Below are 20,941 nucleotides of genomic sequence, written 5' to 3' on the forward strand. Positions count from 1 at the left end.
TATGGGGAGATTTTTACATACACCCTTCATCATTACTTCTCTATACGGCCTAAGAAGATGTTTCTACCTTCGATCTATTCAAGCATCGAGGAAGGTATAACTGTGTAAGGGGCAAGAGCAGGATTAGAAGAAATGCACCTAGTTCGATGCACTTTCCTCCCTAGCATATTGACCTAATCAGGTAGACCCGATCTGACATCGACTTTCTCTCTAGGAAGTCCTGATCTGGGGCTGCTTTTGGACGTTATTCCAGTATCCCCCTTTTGGAGTCCTCTCCTTTTTCTTCCTCTTTCAACAACTTGGTCGAAACACTCCTTTTAGCCTCTCGTTCTCTTCCTCTCTCTCTTTTTAATGTCTCAGCTGAAGCAGCACACTCTTTTTGAAAGGCAAAAGGGGAACGAAACAGCGATGTTCCCCCCTCCTTACCCAGCTTCCTCATCTACAGCAAATTAGGTGACTGCTCAGATAGTGAACGGTGCCTGTCAGTCTTGTTGGATATTTTATTTCTACTTCTTTCTCCATTGATCAATATCATCACACTTGTTTCCATTTTTTTCCTTCTCCTTCTACCTTCAAATTCTTTTCCGGAGAAGTGTGCAGATCTGCAAAGAGTGATTGTGATACTTCAAGTCTGCACTCCCCATCATCAACCTCAGGTATGGTGTCTTGAACAACTTCTATCTTAGACAAAAACCATACTAACTTGAAGAAGAACACGCCAAAATAACCAGAACATGTCTACCAAGGAAAACACCAGCATATCACCACCATGTCCACGAAGGAGTCAAGCCTGCCAGTCGCAACTGCCAATCCAGGCGCCGAGCAAACCGAAAAGACCAACCGGCCTATTTATCTACCATCAATGAGACTGCTTCGTCCGAGGGGAGTTTGAGCTGTTTGGGGGGAGAGGAAGGATGTCCTTAGGATGTGTCTACGGGAATAGGCTGGTTGGTTTTGTCAACCGTTGATGGAACTGTTCCGTATGTAAGGTTTAGTGCCTTTTTAGAGGGAAGGAAGGGTGTTGTGTTTGGTTAGAGGACAGACTGGGTGTCGTGCTTGGTTCGAGGACAGGCTGGGTGTCCTTAGGATGTGTCTATGGTAATAGGCTAGTTCGTTCTGTCAATTGTTGATGGAATTGTTTTGTCTGCATGGTTTGGTGCCTTTCCAAAATGGAGGATGGCTGTCCCTAGGACATTGACGTGTCTAAGGGAATAGGCTAGTTGGTTCTGCCAACTATCGATGGGGCATCTTCTTCTGCAAGGTTTGGTGCTGTTTCAGAGAGCAGGGTGGGTGTCGTGCCTCCTCAGAGGACAGGATGGGTGTCCCTAGGACGTGTCTAAGGCTGCATCGTTTTCGTTCCGTCGCCAACCCAGGCGCCCCAAAACACCTCTACGCAAACCTCGAGCTGCTCTGATCAACCGAAGACATCCACCCATGACCGCCAGAAAGATGTCCATCAAGCTGCAGACCGAAAAAGGCAACAGATCCCACTTCTCGAGCAGTCTATCGAACGTGGATTGACTTCGGACAATGTGATTATAGTATGTTTTGGGTATTCGCATAATACTCTACATTTCCTCTTGCTAGCTTCCGGTTCTCGTCGTTAGCTACTTTCCTAGTCTACCTTTCCGTTTTTTTCTCTTTCTTTTTTCCCCTAATACTGATATTTAGGGGCCCGAGCTAAGCGCAATACCTCATTAAACACCGAAACGCTTTATCGATCACAATCGTGGCCCACCTCCGACGGAGCTGCTTCTTGTGCAGGGTTATTGTTCCGAGTCTGGACTGCGGTTTCAAGGGACAAGGGGAAGGGGACGGGGAAATAATGAATGTGCTGCGGGATGGTGCATTGTTCGCCGAAGACGATTCGAAGCGGGAGTTGAGTGTCGAAGATAGGAAAGGACTGGCGGAGCGATTTTCACCATCTTGTATCAATTATTTTCGAGCACCATTGTGTTGGTGTGGAGTGTAGTAGGCATTCCAGAGACACAGGAAGAGCCGCAAAGCCACACATTCGACCTCCCCCACGTACACAAGAGCAGAGAAGTTCCCACAGACATATGAGACAGGAAGCTTTTCAGTTAGACAGACATTCAGGCATGTAGGGTGAAGGACTTGAGGTGATCAGCCGTTTTCCTTGTACAAGAGCTGTTTCGCAGCGAGCCATTCCTTATTTTCATTTCAATACTGCATTTCTTCTCTTCTTGCTTCACTTCTAATTCTTCTTCCAGTGATGCCGCGTGGTCATGCTCTCTATCGATCAATACGGTCCCGACAGCTCTGCCAGGTTATTAGCACTGTTCTCCGACAATTGGGCCATTTACGAAGTAGACATTGCTGTTTCCGACTTATGCGTATTCGGCGAGAGCGGGTCATGCTCTACGGACCTTGGGCTGTGTTGCCCGGCTCCGACAAACTTTCGTTTTTCTCCTCACATTGACCGTATTCATTCTAAAACAGTCCGCAGCAGCCACCACCGCCTGGTTTCCGCCGGCGATTGCTCGGGGATGGCCCAACTCGGGGAGCCTTAGACATGGGCCGTTCCCGGTTTTCGTGGTTGGATTCCCTGGTATTTTGCCATTTGCTGTCTCTTTCTTGTTTTCTTTCTATCTATTTTTCGATGCCAACTTTGGGGACCCCAGCTGAGCTCAATATGCCTTTATTGGAGTTGGGCCTAGTAACCTTTTCCACCAGCGATGTTACCCGCCCTGGAATGTCTTGTGTCTTTATGCGCAGGATCTTGGGTTCGGGTTAAAGAGAGAGGGTGATGATGATGATATAAACATCGTTGGCCGCTCGAGTACTTGGGAGCTCTTCCCTGGAAGTGGGAATAGACTCTTGGAGGAGTGGAAGAAGGAATTTCTGGGCTTGGAATAAAAGGGTTCATCTTTTCTTGCCTTTCTTACTCCTTTTCTGTGCGATGTGTGTTTTACAACGGTATACCAAAATCCCCTTCGCCATTTCCAGAAACTCCTATCTTCCACCATTGTTTCCCTTTGATGAACCGATATATCTTACAAGGGCTTTGCAGCGGCTTTCTGCGAGTCCCCGGGGTTGACCATTACCCACATAATTTCTGTTCCTTTATCTATGATGTTAGCTGGGGCTACACTGATCGTTGTATATAACCCGGTCAACGGGAGAACAAACGCACCTTCAGATCTAAGATTGGATTTCCTCGAAACACCCTTTCTTCTGTATTTCCTGCATTCCTTTAATGGGTTTGAGTCTAACCTCGACCAATGCCTAAGAGATCAAATCAAACTCTACTTCACTTCTGATGTATTTATGAGTGATTGGGTGCTGGACTTTTGTTGCTGGACTTTGCGCAGGCTTCAACCTGTTTGATATTGACTTGCATGGGATGAGTCTGAAGATTCCAATTACTGAATATCGTCAATGTGCATTTAGAGGAAGTTGGAACGGGCTGGAGTAGTAAGAAAGGGGCAGGCTAACTTCTTACTCGCTACATGATCTCTCGATACGCTCTTGAATACAAGACTAGACCAGTCCCAAATCCACCACACTATCTTGTACACCTTTCCCTAACGCCATGCACCTTCTTTTCTGTTCAATGCAGCTATCGTATCTTCTAGCCAGCCAATGCTAAAGAAAAGATAAGAAAGAAAAAAAAAGTCTTGGTAAAGATGACCAGCTGGTACTTCCTTCATCAGTCTTTCCATCAGCGCCTGGATCAATTGTTGAGATTGACAGGTATGACTTCTAGCCACATTGGTGGTTATGCCGTCTAAGAAGTGTTCATGATGCCCCAAGGTTGATGACGGAGAGTGCAGAACAGAGAGTTGTTGTACTGTCTGGCCAACACATTCAAGACTCTAGCCTAAATCTCCCCTCCACCGAACATAGAAGCTTCACTCAGTCCAACTTGAGTGGCCAGGGTTGTGAGGCAAGTCAGACTATCTTGAGAGGCAACAGCAACCGGGGAAAATGCAGTTTCTTACCATCTCAACTTCCCAAATCACCCTAACAAGTCGGCATTAGATCGTCCTTCCTCGATGCTTGGACAGATCGAGGATAGAAACATCTTCTCAGGTCACCTGCTGTCTATAGAATAGAGGTAGTGGCGGTGATCTCCCTCCAAATTGTCGAGCTCTGCTCTTTCCTACCAAGCATATGGAACAAGGTAGGCTTGATCCAACGTCAACTTCCTGTCCGGGAAAGTTCTGACCTGGGGCCGCCTCGATCATTGATATTCCTCCTTTCTGTTCTCGCCCCCTCTCTTTTTCTTCTTCTTTCAACATCAGTCCGACACTCTTTTTTTTTTTTTTGAAAAATTTTTTTGATCATGGCTGAGTTCACCCAATGCCCCCCGTGCCCAGCATGCCCGGCCTGTCCGGCCTGCCCTCCCGCTTCCTTCCCCCCCGCTCCCCCCCCTCCTCCTTCCCCCCCGGCTCCCTCTCCCGTTCCCACGTGGATCATCGCCGTAACTGGGATCGGAACCATGCTAATCGGTTTAGTTGGCCTCGTGGCCTGTTTAGTCAATCGGAGAAAGAACCAGCCACAGGCGGCGGGCGCCGCGGCGGCTGAGGCCGGGAATGCGACTTCGTCCCACACCGGGGGACAGTAAATATACCGGGGGGTGGGCGGGTGGGATTTTTTTTCCTTTGTAAGGTGATGTGCCCCCCTCCCACAGCGTGTTCCCCCCCCTCCCCAGCGGTTTTCTTGGTAGCTGACTTTTGGGGGGGTAGGGCGGGCCCCAGCTGAGCTCAATACCTCATCGTGGTAGCTGGGTCTAGTAACCTCAAATCTTGAGGCGAAGCTAAATTGAGCACTCGAAACATTCGACGGAGGTCCGGGAACTCGGCGATAGGACAAGATGACGGGATAACGAGACGATGCGTACTTGTATGCTGATGCTCCGTACATGGAAGATCTTAGGTCTTCGAGTGCTGGATCTTTGGGTTGTAGAGATATGGTGCTGATAACGACATACATGACTTCGACAGATGGAGAGGGAGGATGAACACGGAGAATGCATTTTCAGATGGATGTTTGTTAAGAATATGTCAACTACACTTTAAAAGAGCCTTTGTTAGTGCGTAAACATTGAAGCCTACTCTCAACGAAGCTGTCGGCTACTTTTTCCATGTGAGTTATAGTTACAAAGTTTTCGGTTCCAACAGACTTGTCTTCTCGCCGCTCCAGAATCGAAGCCCTTTTACACACACACACACACACACATCTCCTTCAACAAGCCTGATGGTGGCTCTTTGCCATCTCGTGCATTATTACGTCGCTCAAGATGCCGTTTCCCATACAGTTCCGAATGATGCTTCGAGATCCCGGCCTCTCGAAGCCCCCTCCGTATCGTTACAGCCAAGACGCAAAGATAGCACTACTCCTCGAGGTGCTTACCCTCCTTGGGGACGAGCTTCCCATACACAGCCGATTCTATCTATCCCAAACGTGCCAGAGCATCCGCGCCGTTGTTCACCAAGACTGGGCTGACGTCCTACGGAGGCTACCACGAGTTAAGCGCATGGAGTTTTGGGTAGGACTCGCCTACCCGCGTCCAGATTATTTCGCCTGCGCGAGCTGCTGCAAGCTGCATCGAGTAGACACCAAGGATACTCCGACTCGCGTTCGATACAAGCGCAAGGATTGCCCATCCCCACGGGCGGCATCCCATATCAGGCGTCACAAATACCTAGTAACCCAGCACCACATCCAACTCGCCTTGAAGTATGACCGCTTAGGGAAACGGGCAGCTGGAAGTTACTGGGATTACTTCGAGAAGTTGATGGCGCCACAGAAAAGAAGGCGCGGCAAGAGATTTGGCTTGATGCATGATGTCTATCCGGATTGTGCCGTGTGCACTAGGGGATCTTATCAGAGTAGGGTTGTTGCAGGAAGATTTATCTTCCACACATCGTGGAGCTTTTCAATCTCGGCATATCGCTCACTAGCCGACTACGTGCCCTTCCGCCATATACCCTACAAAAACGTACTTTGTATGCATACTACGCTACTCTCGGCTTTCCACGCGTTAAGAGACGCGTGGCCAACCAAGCTGAAGAAGGGGTCGGAGGTCCGCGACGTTTACAACCTGGGAAACGAGTGGCTGTCTGTGCGGTATTCGTGCCACCTCTGCCGGACTGATATTCGTGTTGATGTGTGCCGTCAGGCCTGGAACTTCTGGTCTTGGCGGGATGAGGGGACGGAAACAGAGACCGTATGTCCCGGGCTGGACGCGCGCTGGATGGGATGGGATTGGGGGCGAGAGCATGTGGAATATTTGAACCCGCCTTGTGTACCTCACGTCCCAGGAACCATTGAGAATATGTACTGTTCTGGATACAGAACCCAGACTACTTGATTACATTTCTCAGACGCCTCAACTTGTTCTCCTGGTTTGCGAGCTCCTTTTCGAGGTCGATCTGGCCCTCACATGGGCTCGGGCCGTCCTCGAACCCGGGCCGTCTGGATACGTTATTGCTGCATAGCTGTAAGAGATGGTGCGTAGCGGCAGCGTCGCATGAGGTGGGCACTTACGTTGGTTCAGGACTTTACTGGGGGATTTTGTTTCTGTGGCGGAACTGAAGATGCTTATGGATACCGAAGAGATGGAGGTTGGCCGAACTTTGAATGTAGTTGTACGATCTAGAACTTGAAAGACATCCTGCTAGAGACGTAGAGAGCAATGGAGTTAATTGACGAAACTGGCAGTCCTTGAAACTACTCGGAATCGCGAATGCAAATCCCCCACTGTATCATCCCAGCCCATCCATCTAAACTACACTCTCCCGGCAGCCAGGGAGAGAGACGCAGCAGGCTTGCTGTCGGTGTTCTCCCCATACTTACAGTAGAAAGGCGCCCTCTTGCTCTCAGCAAGTTCCTACGAATGTTACCATGTTGGGTTTTAAATGGTCATCTATTAATCCAGTCCTAATTTCTCTGAAAAGGCCGTCGGAAGCAATGCCGACGAGAGGACTACATCCTCAATAGACAGACCACCCAAAACCTTTTTTTTTTTTTTTTTTTTTTTTTTTTTTTTTGGTGATGTTTCAATTTTCAGAGGGGAGTTGGTGTAAAAAAAATCAAACGCCTGAATAAAACCCGATGAAAGAAAGATAGAATGAAAAAAAGAAGAGAAAGGAAAAGACCAGATGGCCAGCCAGCTTTATGCTGAACTGGCTCAGATCATAACTCATCTCTCGTGTTCACATTCCTCATCAATCATCAATCATGCTTCGTACTCATCATTGCCATGCCAATGTGAGAGAAAAGAAAAAAAATTACCAAAACTCCGAAAACCCGAGATAAAATGGAAATCAGTCTCACGCACCATCATCGCGCTTTGAAGGATCCTCCATATCAAACGAAAGGACTATGAGTCCGAAAATGAGAGAGAAGTTGGGCCAACGCCCAATGTGCCATAGGTTGGCAAAGCTCAAACGGTCGGGGCGTCGAATATCCTCAGAGCCTCGAGTCGAATGAATGTCTCTCATGCGATTACAACAAGAGGGAGATACCGGCGATCGCCATGACGACGGCAAACACACGAGCATTACCACTGCCGACACCATTCTTCTCAGCGCCGGAGGTGTCATCAGAAGGGGTGGCAGAAGCGCCAAGAGTGGGATCGCCGAGATGTGCGGTGCCGGTGATGGTGAAGACACCAGTGGGGGAGAAAGTCGAGTCGCTATGCTGAACGACCGAGTAACTCACGTTAACAGCGGGGGCAGTGTTGGTAACATAAACAGTCTCCTCAACGCCAACAACCTTGGTGGTAGCGTAGGTAGAGTGAGTATGCGTCGTAAGCGTGGCCTTGTCGGCCGGGCCAGCATCAGCAGCTCCGGTCTCCCCAACAATCTCGGTGACGGTAACAATGACGGTGTCTTGGTGAGTGACAGTGACAACATCGGTCACGCCGCTAGAGCTCGAGGAGATCTGTGCAGGAGGTAAAACAGTTAGAACAGGAGCAGTTTCGGTCCTGTCACCAATGATGGTAACAGTCTTCGTGCTGGTGATGGGTTCACCGGATGCAATAGGAACACCAACCTCGGTGGCGGGAGATTGCTGAGCTCCGTCAATCGGGCTGACAATCTGGGTAACAGTGAAGTAGAAAACCTCGGGAGAGCACTCGTCGATGTCGATCGCGCTAGATACCGGAATAGGCGAGGAGGTGGTCATTGAAGCCTGAGCACTACTCTCACCAGGCGTGACAATGACAACCTTGGTGGGAGTGAAAGTTCGAGTCTTCGTAACAGTGTTGGATGCAGAGGTGAGGGTCAGAGTACCACCAACGGAACCTCGAACATCTCCGGCACTGAAACGGCCAGCAGAGGCAACCGAGCTGCTATCAGAAGCAGTGGTGGCAGAAACAGTCACATAGTTGACCGCAGAGCCGGTAACAGTAACACTAGAATAGTTGTGTCAGCGCATTGATGGTGGAAGGGATTGTAGTCAGATTACACTTACAAGACGGTAGCCGAGGTTCCGGTAACAAGGCTCGAGCTGTTGGTGACATGGGGACCAAGGAACGGGGGAACGGGAGGGAAACGCAATCCACGCGGGTAGATCTGGCGCTCGTGGAGACTACCAGACTCTCTAGCATTGGCGTCTGCGTTGAGACGGGAGCCCAAGGTGGAAAGTGCATAAATAAGCATGACCAAGAGGGCAACGAGAGAAAAAACAGTAACACCGAAGCAGCAGAAAAAACCACGCGAGCTCTTCTTTACTTCGGGGACATCACCAACAGCAGTGACAGTAATCTTGCTGCCCATATCCTTATCCTTGGACATATCGCCAAGCTCAATGTAGATGTCCTTATCAGTCACTAAGTCCAGGAGTACAGGGCGTTAGCTAGATGAACAGGTGAGCTATTATGAGACAGTGACTTACAGTTGGGAGCAGCCATTTTTGCTAACTTGTCACTGCTAGAATTTAGTTTTCTCGGTCTCCTACTTGGCAAACGCCTCGAGAAGGCAGGGGCGAGAATTTGAGAGATGGGAGATTCCAATAGAGCTTACCAGGGAAAACAGCTGGAGGAACTCGTCAATAAGGTTTATCAAGGATTTGAAGCTCAGAAGCTCAATTCTAAAGAAGAGCCGAGAGCCGGTTAGTGCATAAAGAACTCGAAGAATATGGAGAAGCCTAAGAGACAGGTCGAATGGTTCCGGGATACTAGGGGAGGACAATTCGGAAGTGGAAGAGGCGGGAAGAAACTGCGTACTTCAAACTCTGCAGTGCAGAAATCTCTGAAGTCTAGGGTATGAGGGAACAGAGGAGGCTAGACCAACTAGTGATGGATCTTGTCTCGATGTGGGATGTGGGAAGAAGGGGATGTGAGAATGGACATGAAGAGGTGAGGAGGGCAAAGAAACAAAAAAGACTGATGGAAAGCCAGAAGGCGAGGCGCTCAGGGCAAGAAAACAAAATGAACGCGTTTTCATGTGTGTGTTTGTGGATATCTGGGGCTTTGAGGCGGGAAGGAGCGAGGAGCTGTGAGGGGAGGAAGGAACTCTGGTCTAGAGTATCGTAGCAGGAGTGTGACCCACGAAAAGGGAGCAGATCAAGGTGGCTTGGGAGACAAGGCTCAATGAGGCCAGGGAAAATCAAGGGAAATGAGTGCAGAATGAAGAAGAAAGAAGAATACTATAACTGTAAGGAAATGATCCACTTACTTGGATGGTGGAGTGTGATTGGATCTGTACTAGATGTTGGAATGACTGGAATGGGTTGGTTAGAAGTGTGATGAGAAGTGGGAGGGAGAGATGATGTAGGAGAGAAGTTTGGTGAAATGAAGAAATGAAGAAGTGAAAAAGTTGGCAGCGTAGGAGAAAGGGAACAGTGGCAAGGATCCTGGAAGGGTGGGGGATGTGGGAGTTTGGGTGAGGTTTGGAACTCAGTGTCCAAGAGCCACAAATCCAATCAAGCTGGGGTAGGTGCCAAAACAATCCTTGATCCCAAGTCACTCAAATGAGCCTGAGATCGCCTTGAGGTTTGGAAGAATGGTCTGAATGGTCTGAATGGAAATAGGGTCAATGAAGGTGGGATTGAACTTACTGAGAAAGGAGTGAGAGTTGGATGTGAGGGATACCACAGAGATTGAATGTCTGGATATTTCGAAAAGGTTGGTGAAGAGGGAAGAAGAGGAGAAGAGTTCGTGCTAAAGATTGAAAAAGGAGATATATATAGTTTTTTCTCCTTCTCTCTGATGCACACAATCACTGGAGTTCGGAAGAGATATTGGAGGAAGGAGCACACCAGGACAGCTCAATAGACTGCCCACCTTCCTCCTTTGTGTGGCTGGCTATTCATCCCCCTGAATCATCCTATTGACCTCAGCAACCAGAAACACCATGGAGAATAAATAAGAATGCTATTATCTAGGAAGGAACACTTTATTAAGATAGTTTCCCCTTGCTCCGACCCCGGTGACGAGCGAGGAGCTATCCCTCGGCCACGAGCGGTGCTGACAACGATGATATTCTTCTATGAATACTATTTCCCCGTTGGCTTGGGACTTGGGCACAATTCAATGAGATTGATGGATCTTTAGGGAAATCTACCAATGGCTTTTCCAAAGATACGCTCCCATGTTCCCGAAGAAGGATGAGGCTTTTCACCAACACCTAGTCCAGCTCGGAAAATTTACTAAGCTCATCCCGGCTGTTGATCATGCGGTATGAAGATTCTTTATGGAAGGGGTCAAGACTACAATATCTGTGGGAGATAATGGCGTTGATATTTCTAGTATCGCAAAGGGCCAACCAATACTTGCTTAGAGTCTAGACAGAACTTCAATTGATACTTGTTCCTTGAATGCCCGTGGATCAAGCCGCCAACTTGAACAGTCCCATCAAATGCCATCAGATAATTCGAGTCCCTTCAGAGTCCGTAAGAATATGCGATGTGCGCTCAATTAGAATTATTGTGATATGTCTTCCCGTTATCAGAAACGGATTCCTTGCTCCTCCTAGCAGGAAAGACTCTCACACACTTACACATAATCGATGAGTGAGGTTGAGGAGGTTGGAATGATTAGTCATAATCAACGCCACAGGTCCATTGTGCAAGGTACCAATGACAATCCGAAGCAGTCATTGCGTGGTGTGGCCAAATTTAATTTACACTGTTATGTTGTCATAAGTTTAGGTACAATTAATTGTACAAGCTTTTGTGCTGAGCACCCATTGCTCCCCTGCCCCATGCCTGCCCCATGCCCCCAGTTGCCATGCCTGTCCCATGGTCAGGTCCAGTGTGACAAAGTACAAAGTACGCGACATTCGCGCGACAACGCCAAACCCCCCCCCCCCATAATTTCAGAGCATCTCTTCTCTCACGAGGAACCTCCATCTGCAAGCTCTCCTCCCTCTCTCTCTCCACCCGCCCGAAATCCCAACGTGGTGCGGCACGTCAACTTTTCCAAGGTCTGTTCTCTCCTTCTACCGCGACTGCTAGACTGGGTGAATCGACTCTTTATCTTTGCGCTGGAATTGTGAAACTCATCTTGAAGTTGTGTGGCTAGGCGCGGTTTCCATAAATAATTCCGAGCTGCCTGCTTACCTTTGACCCTCGCCGTTTTTGTACGAACTTTCTGCGGGTGTCGAATCCCACCTTCCGTTCCGATATTTCCCAACATCACGACAAATCGTCCTTCCTCCTCGCCATAAGGACTTGTTTTAACGTCTCTGCCATTGCCGACGTGTCCTCTTTTAGTTTTGATCTAGCGAACCGAGTGATTTCAATTGACGGAGCTTCGCCGATACCATGCCTCCCCGACGCCGCAATCGTCGTGGCAAGGACCCGACCCCATCGCCCGAGCCGTCGCCCGAGCCCCAAGTAGAGGAGCAGGAAATGGAGGAGGGTAGCGGGGACGAAGAAGCGCAAGAAGAGCAAGGGGCTACTGCGGCGCAAGCTTCAGCGGGCGACGATGACGGCCTGGAAGGGGAGTTGGCCAAGCTCAGATTCGACGAGCCTTTAACGTGGCGCCCAGGAAAGCCTATCCCTGTGTCACAGTTATTACCGAGGCTTCAAAGGCTGTTCGAAGAGCTTAGCGACATGGAGCAGGATCGCGTGGATAAGGACTCCCTGGCCGACGTAGCGAATTCCCTCGCTCAGCGCAACCTTCTTCAGCACAAGGAGCCGCCGATTAAAGCCTATGTGGCGTCGTGCCTGGTCGAGATTTTGCGGCTCTGCGCACCCGACGCGCCGTTCACAGAAGATCAACTCAAGGTAAGGTTGAGGTGGTCGTGATCCTAGGCGATGGGGCCTTTTTTGGTTTTTTTTCTTTTTGGTGCCCTCTTTACTAACAAACCCTATCGCTACGCGTAGGCGATATTTACCTTCATCATCACCTATACTCTACCTGCGCTCAAGGATCCCTCGCACCCGTACAATGGTCAGCATAAACACGTCTTGTCCTCTCTTGCCGAGGTCAAGAGTATCCTACTCCTGAACGACCTCGACGGCGCCGATAACCTCCTCCTACACCTCTTCTCCACCTGCTTCGACTGCGTGTCAGCTTCATCGATCCTCGATGCGGACGGAAACCCCCCTGCAGATGTCGAGGCACATATGACGGATATCCTCATTTTTCTTATTGACGAGAGTCCCGGCCTTCCAGCGAAAGTTGTGGAGGCTGTCATTGCGCAGTTTCTCAGGCCGGCGCACTTCAAGTCTGTGCAGAGTCGATCCGATAAAGGCGAATCGAACGGAAATCAATCCACCCTCTTGCCAAAGAAAGAGCCTCCTGCGTACGTCATGGCCAAGATGATCTGTACATACAACCCGGAAAAGATGGCCCGATACGTGAGCCAGTACTTTAGCGATGTCATCATGGACGCATCGAGCTTTGCAACCCGAGGCAACGGCCACAAGCAGGGCGATGACGAGGAAGAGGCTGCCCCATCCGGCCCGACAGAGGCGGATCTGAAGAACCTCTCCCAGGCCCACCTACTGATTCGGGAGCTTTGGCGCGCTGCCCCGGCCGTGCTGCAGAATGTCATTCCCCAGGTCGAAGCCGAGTTGTCGGCCGATGACGTGCATCTTCGCCAGATTGCTACCGAGACCTTCGGCGACATGATCTCGGGTATTGGCGCCGCCGGTCCCCCATCCGCCCCTAATTATGACCCGTGCCAGTATCCTCCGCTGCGCTTCAACGATGAGGCTTCGGCCCCCATCTACGATAATGTTCTCACCACGCCCATATGCTCGCAATCATTTGCGCAAACTTACCCCTCTACCCATAACAGCTTCCTCGGCAGGAGAAAGGACAAGGTGCCTCAGATCCGAGCTGCCTGGACCACTGCTGCAGGCTATATCCTCTCCACGTCAGCTGGCGGCATTGGTTTAAGCCGAGAGGAGCAGTCGCAGCTTGTTGATGCCCTGAACGAAAAGCTCAATGATGCCGACGAAAAGGTCAGGTTGGCCGCTGTCAAGGCCATCGAGCTGTTTTCCTACCGCGATGTCGTCACTAAACTTGGTCCCAAGGGCGGCGCTAACAAGGAAGGCTCCGTACTCGCAAGTCTTGCCGACCGCTGTCGAGACAAGAGGCCTGCTGTTCGTGTCGAGGCCATGGTCGTTCTAGGGAAGCTGTGGGCCGTCGCCGCCGGAGACATTGCCGCTGGCCAAGATGTCGTGGTGGCCTGTTTCTCGGGTGTTTCCAGCCGGATTCTCAATGTCTTCTATGCCAACGACTTGGATCTCAATGTCTTGCTCGATAGGGTTCTTTACGAGTATCTCGTGCCGCTTGGGTACCCTCCCCGAAAACAGAAGCCTGGCGCCAAAGGCAGTTCCCAGAGCCAGGCCGCAAGCGGAACAGTATTCGACCCGGATAGGATTCGGGCAGAGAGGCTACTGCAACTCGTAAAATCCTTGGATAACCCTGCGAAGAAGGCTTTCCTTGCCATCCAGTCGCGGCAGCCGCAATTCGCCCAGGTCTTAGCCCTGTTCATCAAACAGTGTGAGGCTTTCAATGGTGGAACTATTGACGGGGATGCAAAGCGGACGACGGAGCACCTCAACAAGACGATTTCCTACGTTTCCACCTTCTTCCCCGACCCTCCCAAGGTCACTACGGACTTGCAGCGTTTCGCGAAGCTCAATGATCGCCGAAACTACCAACTCGTCAAGTTTGCTCTTGGTTCCGAGAGCGACTTTAAGACTGTCCATGGCGCCATCAAGGAGCTTATCAAACGCATCCAGGCCGGCTCTTCTGCACATATGCTCGACACCCTCCTTCCCCTCCTATACCGCTCATCTTGTCTCATGTTCAATAGGAGCCACTTGCCTGCCATTATGGATTGCTCCAAGAATGACAAGGATGGTCTTGGTGCTGTTGCCCACGAAGTTCTTAGCGAGATTTCGCAACGCAACCCGGAGATCTTCAAGACCCACGTCGGAGACCTGTGCAAAAGCTTATCTCAGCAGGCCCCTACCGAGCGCAAGGCCAACGACCCCTCCGCTGTGGATGTCTTGAAGGCGTGTTCGTCGTACTCCCGCAAGTACCCAGATGAGATCCCAAGGGACAAGGCGTTTAGCCAGAACCTGATCAACTATGCGCTGTACGGGACACCTCCGAAGGCGGCCAAGTACGCTGTGAATATCCTCATGGCCAAGAATGACGACAAGGCGATGGTGAACGCGACGAGTCTTATTCAGAGGATAATGAAGGATTGGAAGTACGAGTCTCCACGACTTCTCAACAACCTGGCGGCCGTGAGCCAACTCGAGCTTCTCGCGCCCAGGGTCACTCTCGACTATGATGATGCCATCCTTGACATGACAGTACAGAAGATTCTGCTCAATGTCCGGACCGATGCTACGGAGCGCGATCCAGTCTGGGTTAATGACGCAGATATGGACGAGGAAATCCAAGCAAAGTGCCTTTGTCTCAAGATCCTTGTTAACAGGCTCCGGGCGACGGAGGATGTCGAGCTGGCCAAGGAGAAAGCTGTACCGGTTTTCAAGCTCCTGAGGAACCTCATTCTGAAGGACGGCGAGATTTGCAAAGTCAAGGATACGCCAAAGCATCACCGATCCCGGCTGCTCCTTGCCGCGGCGAAGCTTACCTTGAAGATTTGCACGATCAAACATCTCGACGACATGTTGCAGCCGAAGGACTTCAACAGCTTGGCTTATGTGGCCCAGCGGGGAGAGCCTGCGGTCCGTCACGGATTCGTCGAGAAGCTCCAAAAGTACCTCGTCCAAGGCAAGCTGCGCTCGAGGTTCTACACCATCATCTTCCTGACGGCGTTCGAGCCTGTGGTATCCGTCAAGCAGCGCCTCGAGACGTGGATCCGATCCCGCGCCCAGTATTACAGGGGCACCGATAAGAAGCACGTCATGGAGGCGCTCATGGGCCGTCTCATTTCGCTCCTGGCACACCACCCGGACTACAGCACCGACGTTGACAACCTAGTCGACCATGCCCGGTACATCGTGTACTACCTGAGCAACGTCGCGACCGAGAACAACCTCGGCCTTATCCTTAGGTATGCCGAGCGTTCCAAGCAGACGAAGGACGCCATCGATCCGGCCATGAGCGAGAACGTATACGTGCTCTCGGACTTGGCGCAGGCGGTCATTCGGAAGTGGATGGACAAGAAGAATTGGAGCTTCCGCGTGGGTCCGGCCTCGGTTGGGATTCCTCTCGGCTTGTATTTGACGCTGCCGCATGACCAGGCGCAGGAGATTGCGGAGAAGCAGTATTTGCCGGAGGGTGTGGATGAAAAGCTTGATGATCTTATTCGGTCGATTGATCGGAAGAAGGTATATATTCGTCCTCCAGTCAAAAAAAAACCCACTCCCTACCCTCAACCGAGTTTCTGGTTCTAACGTTGTATTCACAAACTACAGAAGAGAAAGTCTGTAGATGACCGTGCCGAGCCATCTAGCAAACGGACAAAGACCCTTGTAACGAGGGAAAAGGCGAAACCCAAGACTAGCCGCGCCACCCCTGCGCAGCCCAAAAAGAAGAAGCAACCAGCGCAAAAGGCGGCGAAGCCACGGAAGAAGAGATCCTACGATGACGACGACGATGACGAAGAGGAAGCTGGTGGCGCCCGCGCTAAGTCTGCGGCCCGCGCGGCAGCCGCACGTCGGAGAAGTTCCCGCACTGTCAAGGCCTCTACATACGCCGAGAGGGACTCGGACGAGGATGATGAGGAGATGCTCGATGGTGTTGCGGAGTGGGAGTATCTCGAGGAAGGAGCTGGTGGTGCTGGTGGTGGGGACGATGAATCTGAGGGTGATGATGCGGGTGGCGATGGCGATGAGGAGAGCGAGCTAAGCGATCCCCCAGAATCTGGCGAGGAGGAAGAAGAGGAGGAGGAAGAAGAAGAAGAGGAGGAAGCTCCGCCTAAGAGAGCAGCGTCGTCTAGGAGGAGATGGTAAATATATGCTCGGGAAGAATGGGCTCGAGCAGTCCTGGGGACGGGAAGTTACCAAGAGGCATCCGAAGAGGACGGCCTAGTGGGGGTTGTGGGTATAGATGTGGATGAAGGGATGATGATTTGGGTTGGGAGTATGGAATGAATACGGGGAATCAAGGTTTCATGACTGAAGTTGATCGATGCGTCCTTTCTTTTCTTCTTCTCCCTCTCCTTTTCTTGTCGTGTGGACGCTCTGCTTTTTATTGTTTCTGTATTTATCAAGTCTGAGAAAGGAAACGGGGCTGGGGGGGTTTACTGCGAATGATTCCTCTCTGCTTCATCGGTTCCTCTGTTTCTGTCGTCGCTGTTGTTCTATTCCAAGTTGGGCTCTTGTCGATATCTTATCCCGCGCAGTTCTTATTTCTTAGTATCTCTACTTTTGTTTCGTTCAGTTTTTTCTTCTGTTCGTTCGAACGACTACCACTGCGCTTATTTGACGGTGATGAGTGTATTATGTATGCATCTATGAGCGTTCTATTCTCTTGAGACTGAATGACAGGGCAGTTGACTCCTATGTCTCTTTGTTTTAATATCTTTATGCTCCTTTGAGCCTTCGGGCTTGGGAGGACAGGACGGGCAAGTTGGTCGTGGCTGGACCTTGGACAATATCGGTACTCAGATTCCCTATCAAACGGCTTCGCCTGAACAACTGCCTGTCCCGAACTGGGAGGAGAAGAAGGAACATCGAAACAGCCACTTACTCCGAGCTGCGTTTGACATGAATATCGTGTTTTTTTCTATATTCCCCTGTTTGTAATACAAAGAGTACAAAGTAGTAGTTAAGTAGAATAGAAAGAAAAAAGCCAGCAACTATAAAGCAAGTTTGCCAAAACAAGTAACATAGAATGTGCCAAGTCCCCATCACGCTCCCAACATAGACGGAGCTTCAAGGAATAAAAAACGAGAAGCCAGTTTAACCCTCTGAGTTCAATACCATACGCTCAAGTGATCAAGATAGAACAGGAGCACAAGCTTAAAAAAACACACACAATCTCAAGTGAAAACCCCCATTAACCCCCCGTCCGATAGCAACAAAAACAAAAAGCCCTTAAACCCCCAATTCCTGACCCGAAAAAAAAATGGAAGAAGCAAAGAAGGAACGCCTGGCACTACTACGGTTTCGTCTCCTTGCCCTCGCGCTTATTAACCTTCTCCCTATGCTTGTTGTGCTTGAGATGGATCTCAAAGTTACTCGCCGTCATGTCCGCGCCGGGCGTGTACAGCTTTCCGGGGCAATCCTTGCAGCGCACGCGGGGGAGGAACATATACTTTGTGTCGGGTGGGAGGGGTTGGCCGGGTTGTTGCTGGATAGGTAGCTCGGTATGGGGGTCGACAGGGGAGTATTTCATGAGGGCTTCGAAGGAGTCGTAGGTGTAGATCTTTTGGAGGTTATCGAGGGCGTTAATGAGCCATTGGGGTGGTGGGGGCTATTGGTAAGGTTCAATATTAGTGGGGGCTGACTCGAAGTAGAAGTAAAACCTTGGAGGGAAGAAGAAGGAGAAGGAAAAGAAAGCTTGTTACATACCGGTGTTGGGGGTCCGCGGCCTGGAATGGGAGGAGGGGCAGCTACCCTGCCTATTTGAGGCGCCTTGGTGCCGTGAGGCTGAGGTGTAGCGGATGAAGTGCCGGGCGCTGGTGTCGAGGAGGAGGCAGCTCCAGGCGTGGCTGGAGGTTCCATGGCGCCCAAACTGGGCCGCGCCCTAGCAGAAGGCGCAGGGCTCTGAGACACGCTCGGCGTGCGCGCGCCACGCGGTTCGCTGAGCAGCCTTCTGAGCTTGTCCTTATGCACCCTGAGAGTGACGATGAGCCTCTCGTCCTGGTCATCCACAGTATCCCTTCCGTAGCGGCGCGCCGTGCGAGTCTCGTGATGATGCGTAATAGTGGCTTCGGGGGTCTCCGACCTGCCGAGGTTGGCCATGCGTTGCTGAGCGGCAGACGCTGCTCCGCGCATGCCCCTTGTCCTAGCGGTGCCTTGCGCAAGAGCAGAGGGTGCGGGCGACTCGGGTGATGAGTCGTCGCTCTCCTCGGAGTCGGAGATTTCGCCGTCCCGAGCGGCGCCTCGCTTCCGACCTGTCGCTGCGCCCGCCACTCGCTTGTAGAGTCTGCTTTCTTCGATATCCCGGGCGGCGCCGGGGAGGACGGAGGACACAATGAGAGTCCTGATGGTGCGCTGCCTCTCCTTGAGGTCTGGTAGTTGAGGCCCTCCGCGACGATTGACGGACCTCTTCTGTCGCCGTTGTTCTCGCGAGAATATTGTTTCGTTCCGCTCTAGGTCGGCCTCGGTCATTTCCCAGAGGGACGGCGCGTAGTCCTTGGCTTGTTGTTGAGGTCGGAACACGGTGGGCAGAGGCGAGGGTAAGAAGGCGGAAATGAGGTCGGGGTCTTCCACGGGACGGCCATCGAATGGATGGCCGACGCTGTAAAGACTGCGGGTGAAGAGCTGGACTTGCTCACGGATCGAGTGGGCGATTGCGGTCGTGAATTCACCAGACAGCGACAGGTCGCGGGCCATGCAGACGGCGAATTCTTCGGGAGAGTTGAGAGGATTGTTAATCTCCCATTCGAACTGGTCGACGAGAGTGTGCTGGCCGATTGTGATGTTGAGCTTGATTAGTATTCGCATCTCGTCGTTCTTGTACGCTGAATACGGCAGCTCAGGATCCAGGGAGTCTTCTTCGGAGAATACGAAAGGATAGAAGTCATTGATTTGTTCGCGCATCTGAAAGACGATCTGTTCGAACACTGCTTGGGAGGCGGGAGGCTTAATGTCCATATCCTCAACGAGCTGAGCGGCGAACAACTCGACTGGCACGGTGCGGTCATGGAGGTTCCAAGTGAAGGTGTCTCGCAACTTAATCTTGTCATGGTCGACGTCTAACCTGATGGGGACAAGTTCCTCATGCTGTTCAGCCTGCTGAGCCATGTCCTTCCTCTTCCATTTCAACGGTTGAACAGTCCTCTTGCCGGGACGGGGCTTCTGCACGGGGTATAGGATGACGGAGTGGTTGTTGTTTTCGGTGAAACCATTAGCGAAGCCTTGATAGCCCTCGCCGTATAGCTTGCCCGGCGGGAACCACTGTCGATATTCGTTCCTGACACGCGCGTATTCCCTCGTCCTCTCGAGTTTATACGCGGTTTCCGCCTTCTTCTTCTGCGTTTCTTCGTAGAGGCCTGCGGCGGCTGCGGCATCACGCGCCATATACCGTTCCAGTAAGAGCTTCTGGAAGGACTCCTTCGTCCTCACCGGGATAGTTTTGGCACCATTTTTAGACGTCGCAGACCCATCATCGCCATTAGCATTCTCGGATTCTGAAGTCGCCGAAGTGGGCTCTTTCGTTCCCTCCGTCGCATTCGTGGGTGCCGCGCCGGGGGCAGTTACGGTAGGGGTGGATGTCGGGGTGACAGTGGATGTGGAAAGTTCTGCAGCCATGGCGGGCGGGAAAGTGTCGATCGCGCCTTTGTCGCCGCGACACCGCGACAACCCAGCGCGAAGGAGGGTTTAACGTTGGGGAGCCAACTGGAAGGAAATAAATTTGATAGATCGGGTGTAGCGTTCGGGGGGGTTGGTGATTTGTCGCTCGGTATGGAGGTATTTCGTGGAGGTCGTCGTTCGAATTGAGATCGCGGGCGGATTGGATAAATTGTTGCGATTCTGAGCTACCCAAAATTCATTTGGTAGGGAAGGTGGGCGAGATTGAATCTGGAGGCGCAGGCTGAAGATTGAGTGCGGCGCGTGAGATGTTGGTCGCTTTGTGGCTGGAGACATGTTTCAAGTTTTTTTCCCTCTCCAGAAATGGTACATGTTCATGGCCCAAAACTGGCACATTACAACTTGTACCTTATTGGCGAAGTACATTTTGCTCACATAATCTAGAGCTTCCATTTGGCACTTGACAGCACCTGGGAGTCACAAACACAGCAAGATCAATTAACGCACTGGCCCATCTTCATTCGACGCGCCCAACCTATCATAATATCGAATGAAGCGACAATACGCGTTTGGGTGACATGGCTCGTCCTGCCATGTGCATCATCTTTTTGCTAAGCCCTGCTCCGTCTGGGCGAGCCCGAAGTCTGAATCCTACATCTAGTGCTGCAGCTTGCAAACGACAGGTAGTATTGCGCCGAGGAACCACTTAGACACGTAGTCTAGTAAGATCCCCACCAGCTGTTCTCGGTGATGACGGTAGTAGCGAAGGCCGCCCCAGACGAACTCCCTCCGGCTCTTTTTTATACGTCATGGAAAGCTTTATGGCTTCTTAGCTTGGTGGGGTCAAGGAGAGGCTTAGAAGGATATGTTCCCACCAAAGCCGCAACCGGCATCTCAACTGATGACCCCCGTTACAGCGAGCTATTATTGGCAGGCGGACTGTGGGCGGAGAGCCCGGACATCAAATCACGAACTTGTGGGATTGGTTAATCTCTAGGAAGCCACAAAGGCGAGAGGCAGAGATTAGGGCTGCCGGACTCGTGTAACTGCCTACGAGATGCGGTTGTGGTTGTGTTGGCATCTCAGGAAGAGAACCCCCACATCGAGCTGC

The 20,941-nt window shown here is 51.3% G+C and overlaps 3 protein-coding genes across 3 annotated transcripts; 1 reads left to right on the forward strand and 2 right to left on the reverse strand.

Annotated features, from left to right (window-relative positions):
- Positions 1-7,473: 7,473 nt before the first annotated feature.
- SAPIO_CDS7705 (uncharacterized protein) lies at positions 7,474-8,881 on the reverse strand (the record flags this gene model as incomplete). The annotated part of the gene is made up of 3 exons (XM_016789514.1): positions 7,474-8,383; positions 8,443-8,800; positions 8,866-8,881. The coding sequence occupies 3 exons, from the start codon at positions 8,879-8,881 to the stop codon at positions 7,474-7,476; spliced, it is 1,284 nt and encodes a 427-aa protein (XP_016641341.1).
- A 2,855-nt stretch (positions 8,882-11,736) lies between these two features.
- Positions 11,737-16,362, forward strand: SAPIO_CDS7706 (Uncharacterized protein; the record flags this gene model as incomplete). The annotated part of the gene is made up of 3 exons (XM_016789515.1): positions 11,737-12,201; positions 12,301-15,738; positions 15,826-16,362. The coding sequence occupies 3 exons, from the start codon at positions 11,737-11,739 to the stop codon at positions 16,360-16,362; spliced, it is 4,440 nt and encodes a 1,479-aa protein (XP_016641342.1).
- A 1,150-nt stretch (positions 16,363-17,512) lies between these two features.
- SAPIO_CDS7707 (Uncharacterized protein) lies at positions 17,513-19,830 on the reverse strand (the record flags this gene model as incomplete). The annotated part of the gene is made up of 2 exons (XM_016789516.1): positions 17,513-17,827; positions 17,926-19,830. 2 exons carry the CDS (start codon positions 19,828-19,830, stop codon positions 17,513-17,515), a joined length of 2,220 nt encoding a protein of 739 aa, XP_016641343.1.
- Positions 19,831-20,941: the final 1,111 nt, after the last annotated feature.

This window comes from Scedosporium apiospermum (assembly GCF_000732125.1).
Source record: "Scedosporium apiospermum strain IHEM 14462 chromosome Unknown SEQ_SAPIO_0110, whole genome shotgun sequence".
Classification (NCBI taxonomy): domain Eukaryota; kingdom Fungi; phylum Ascomycota; class Sordariomycetes; order Microascales; family Microascaceae; genus Scedosporium; species Scedosporium apiospermum.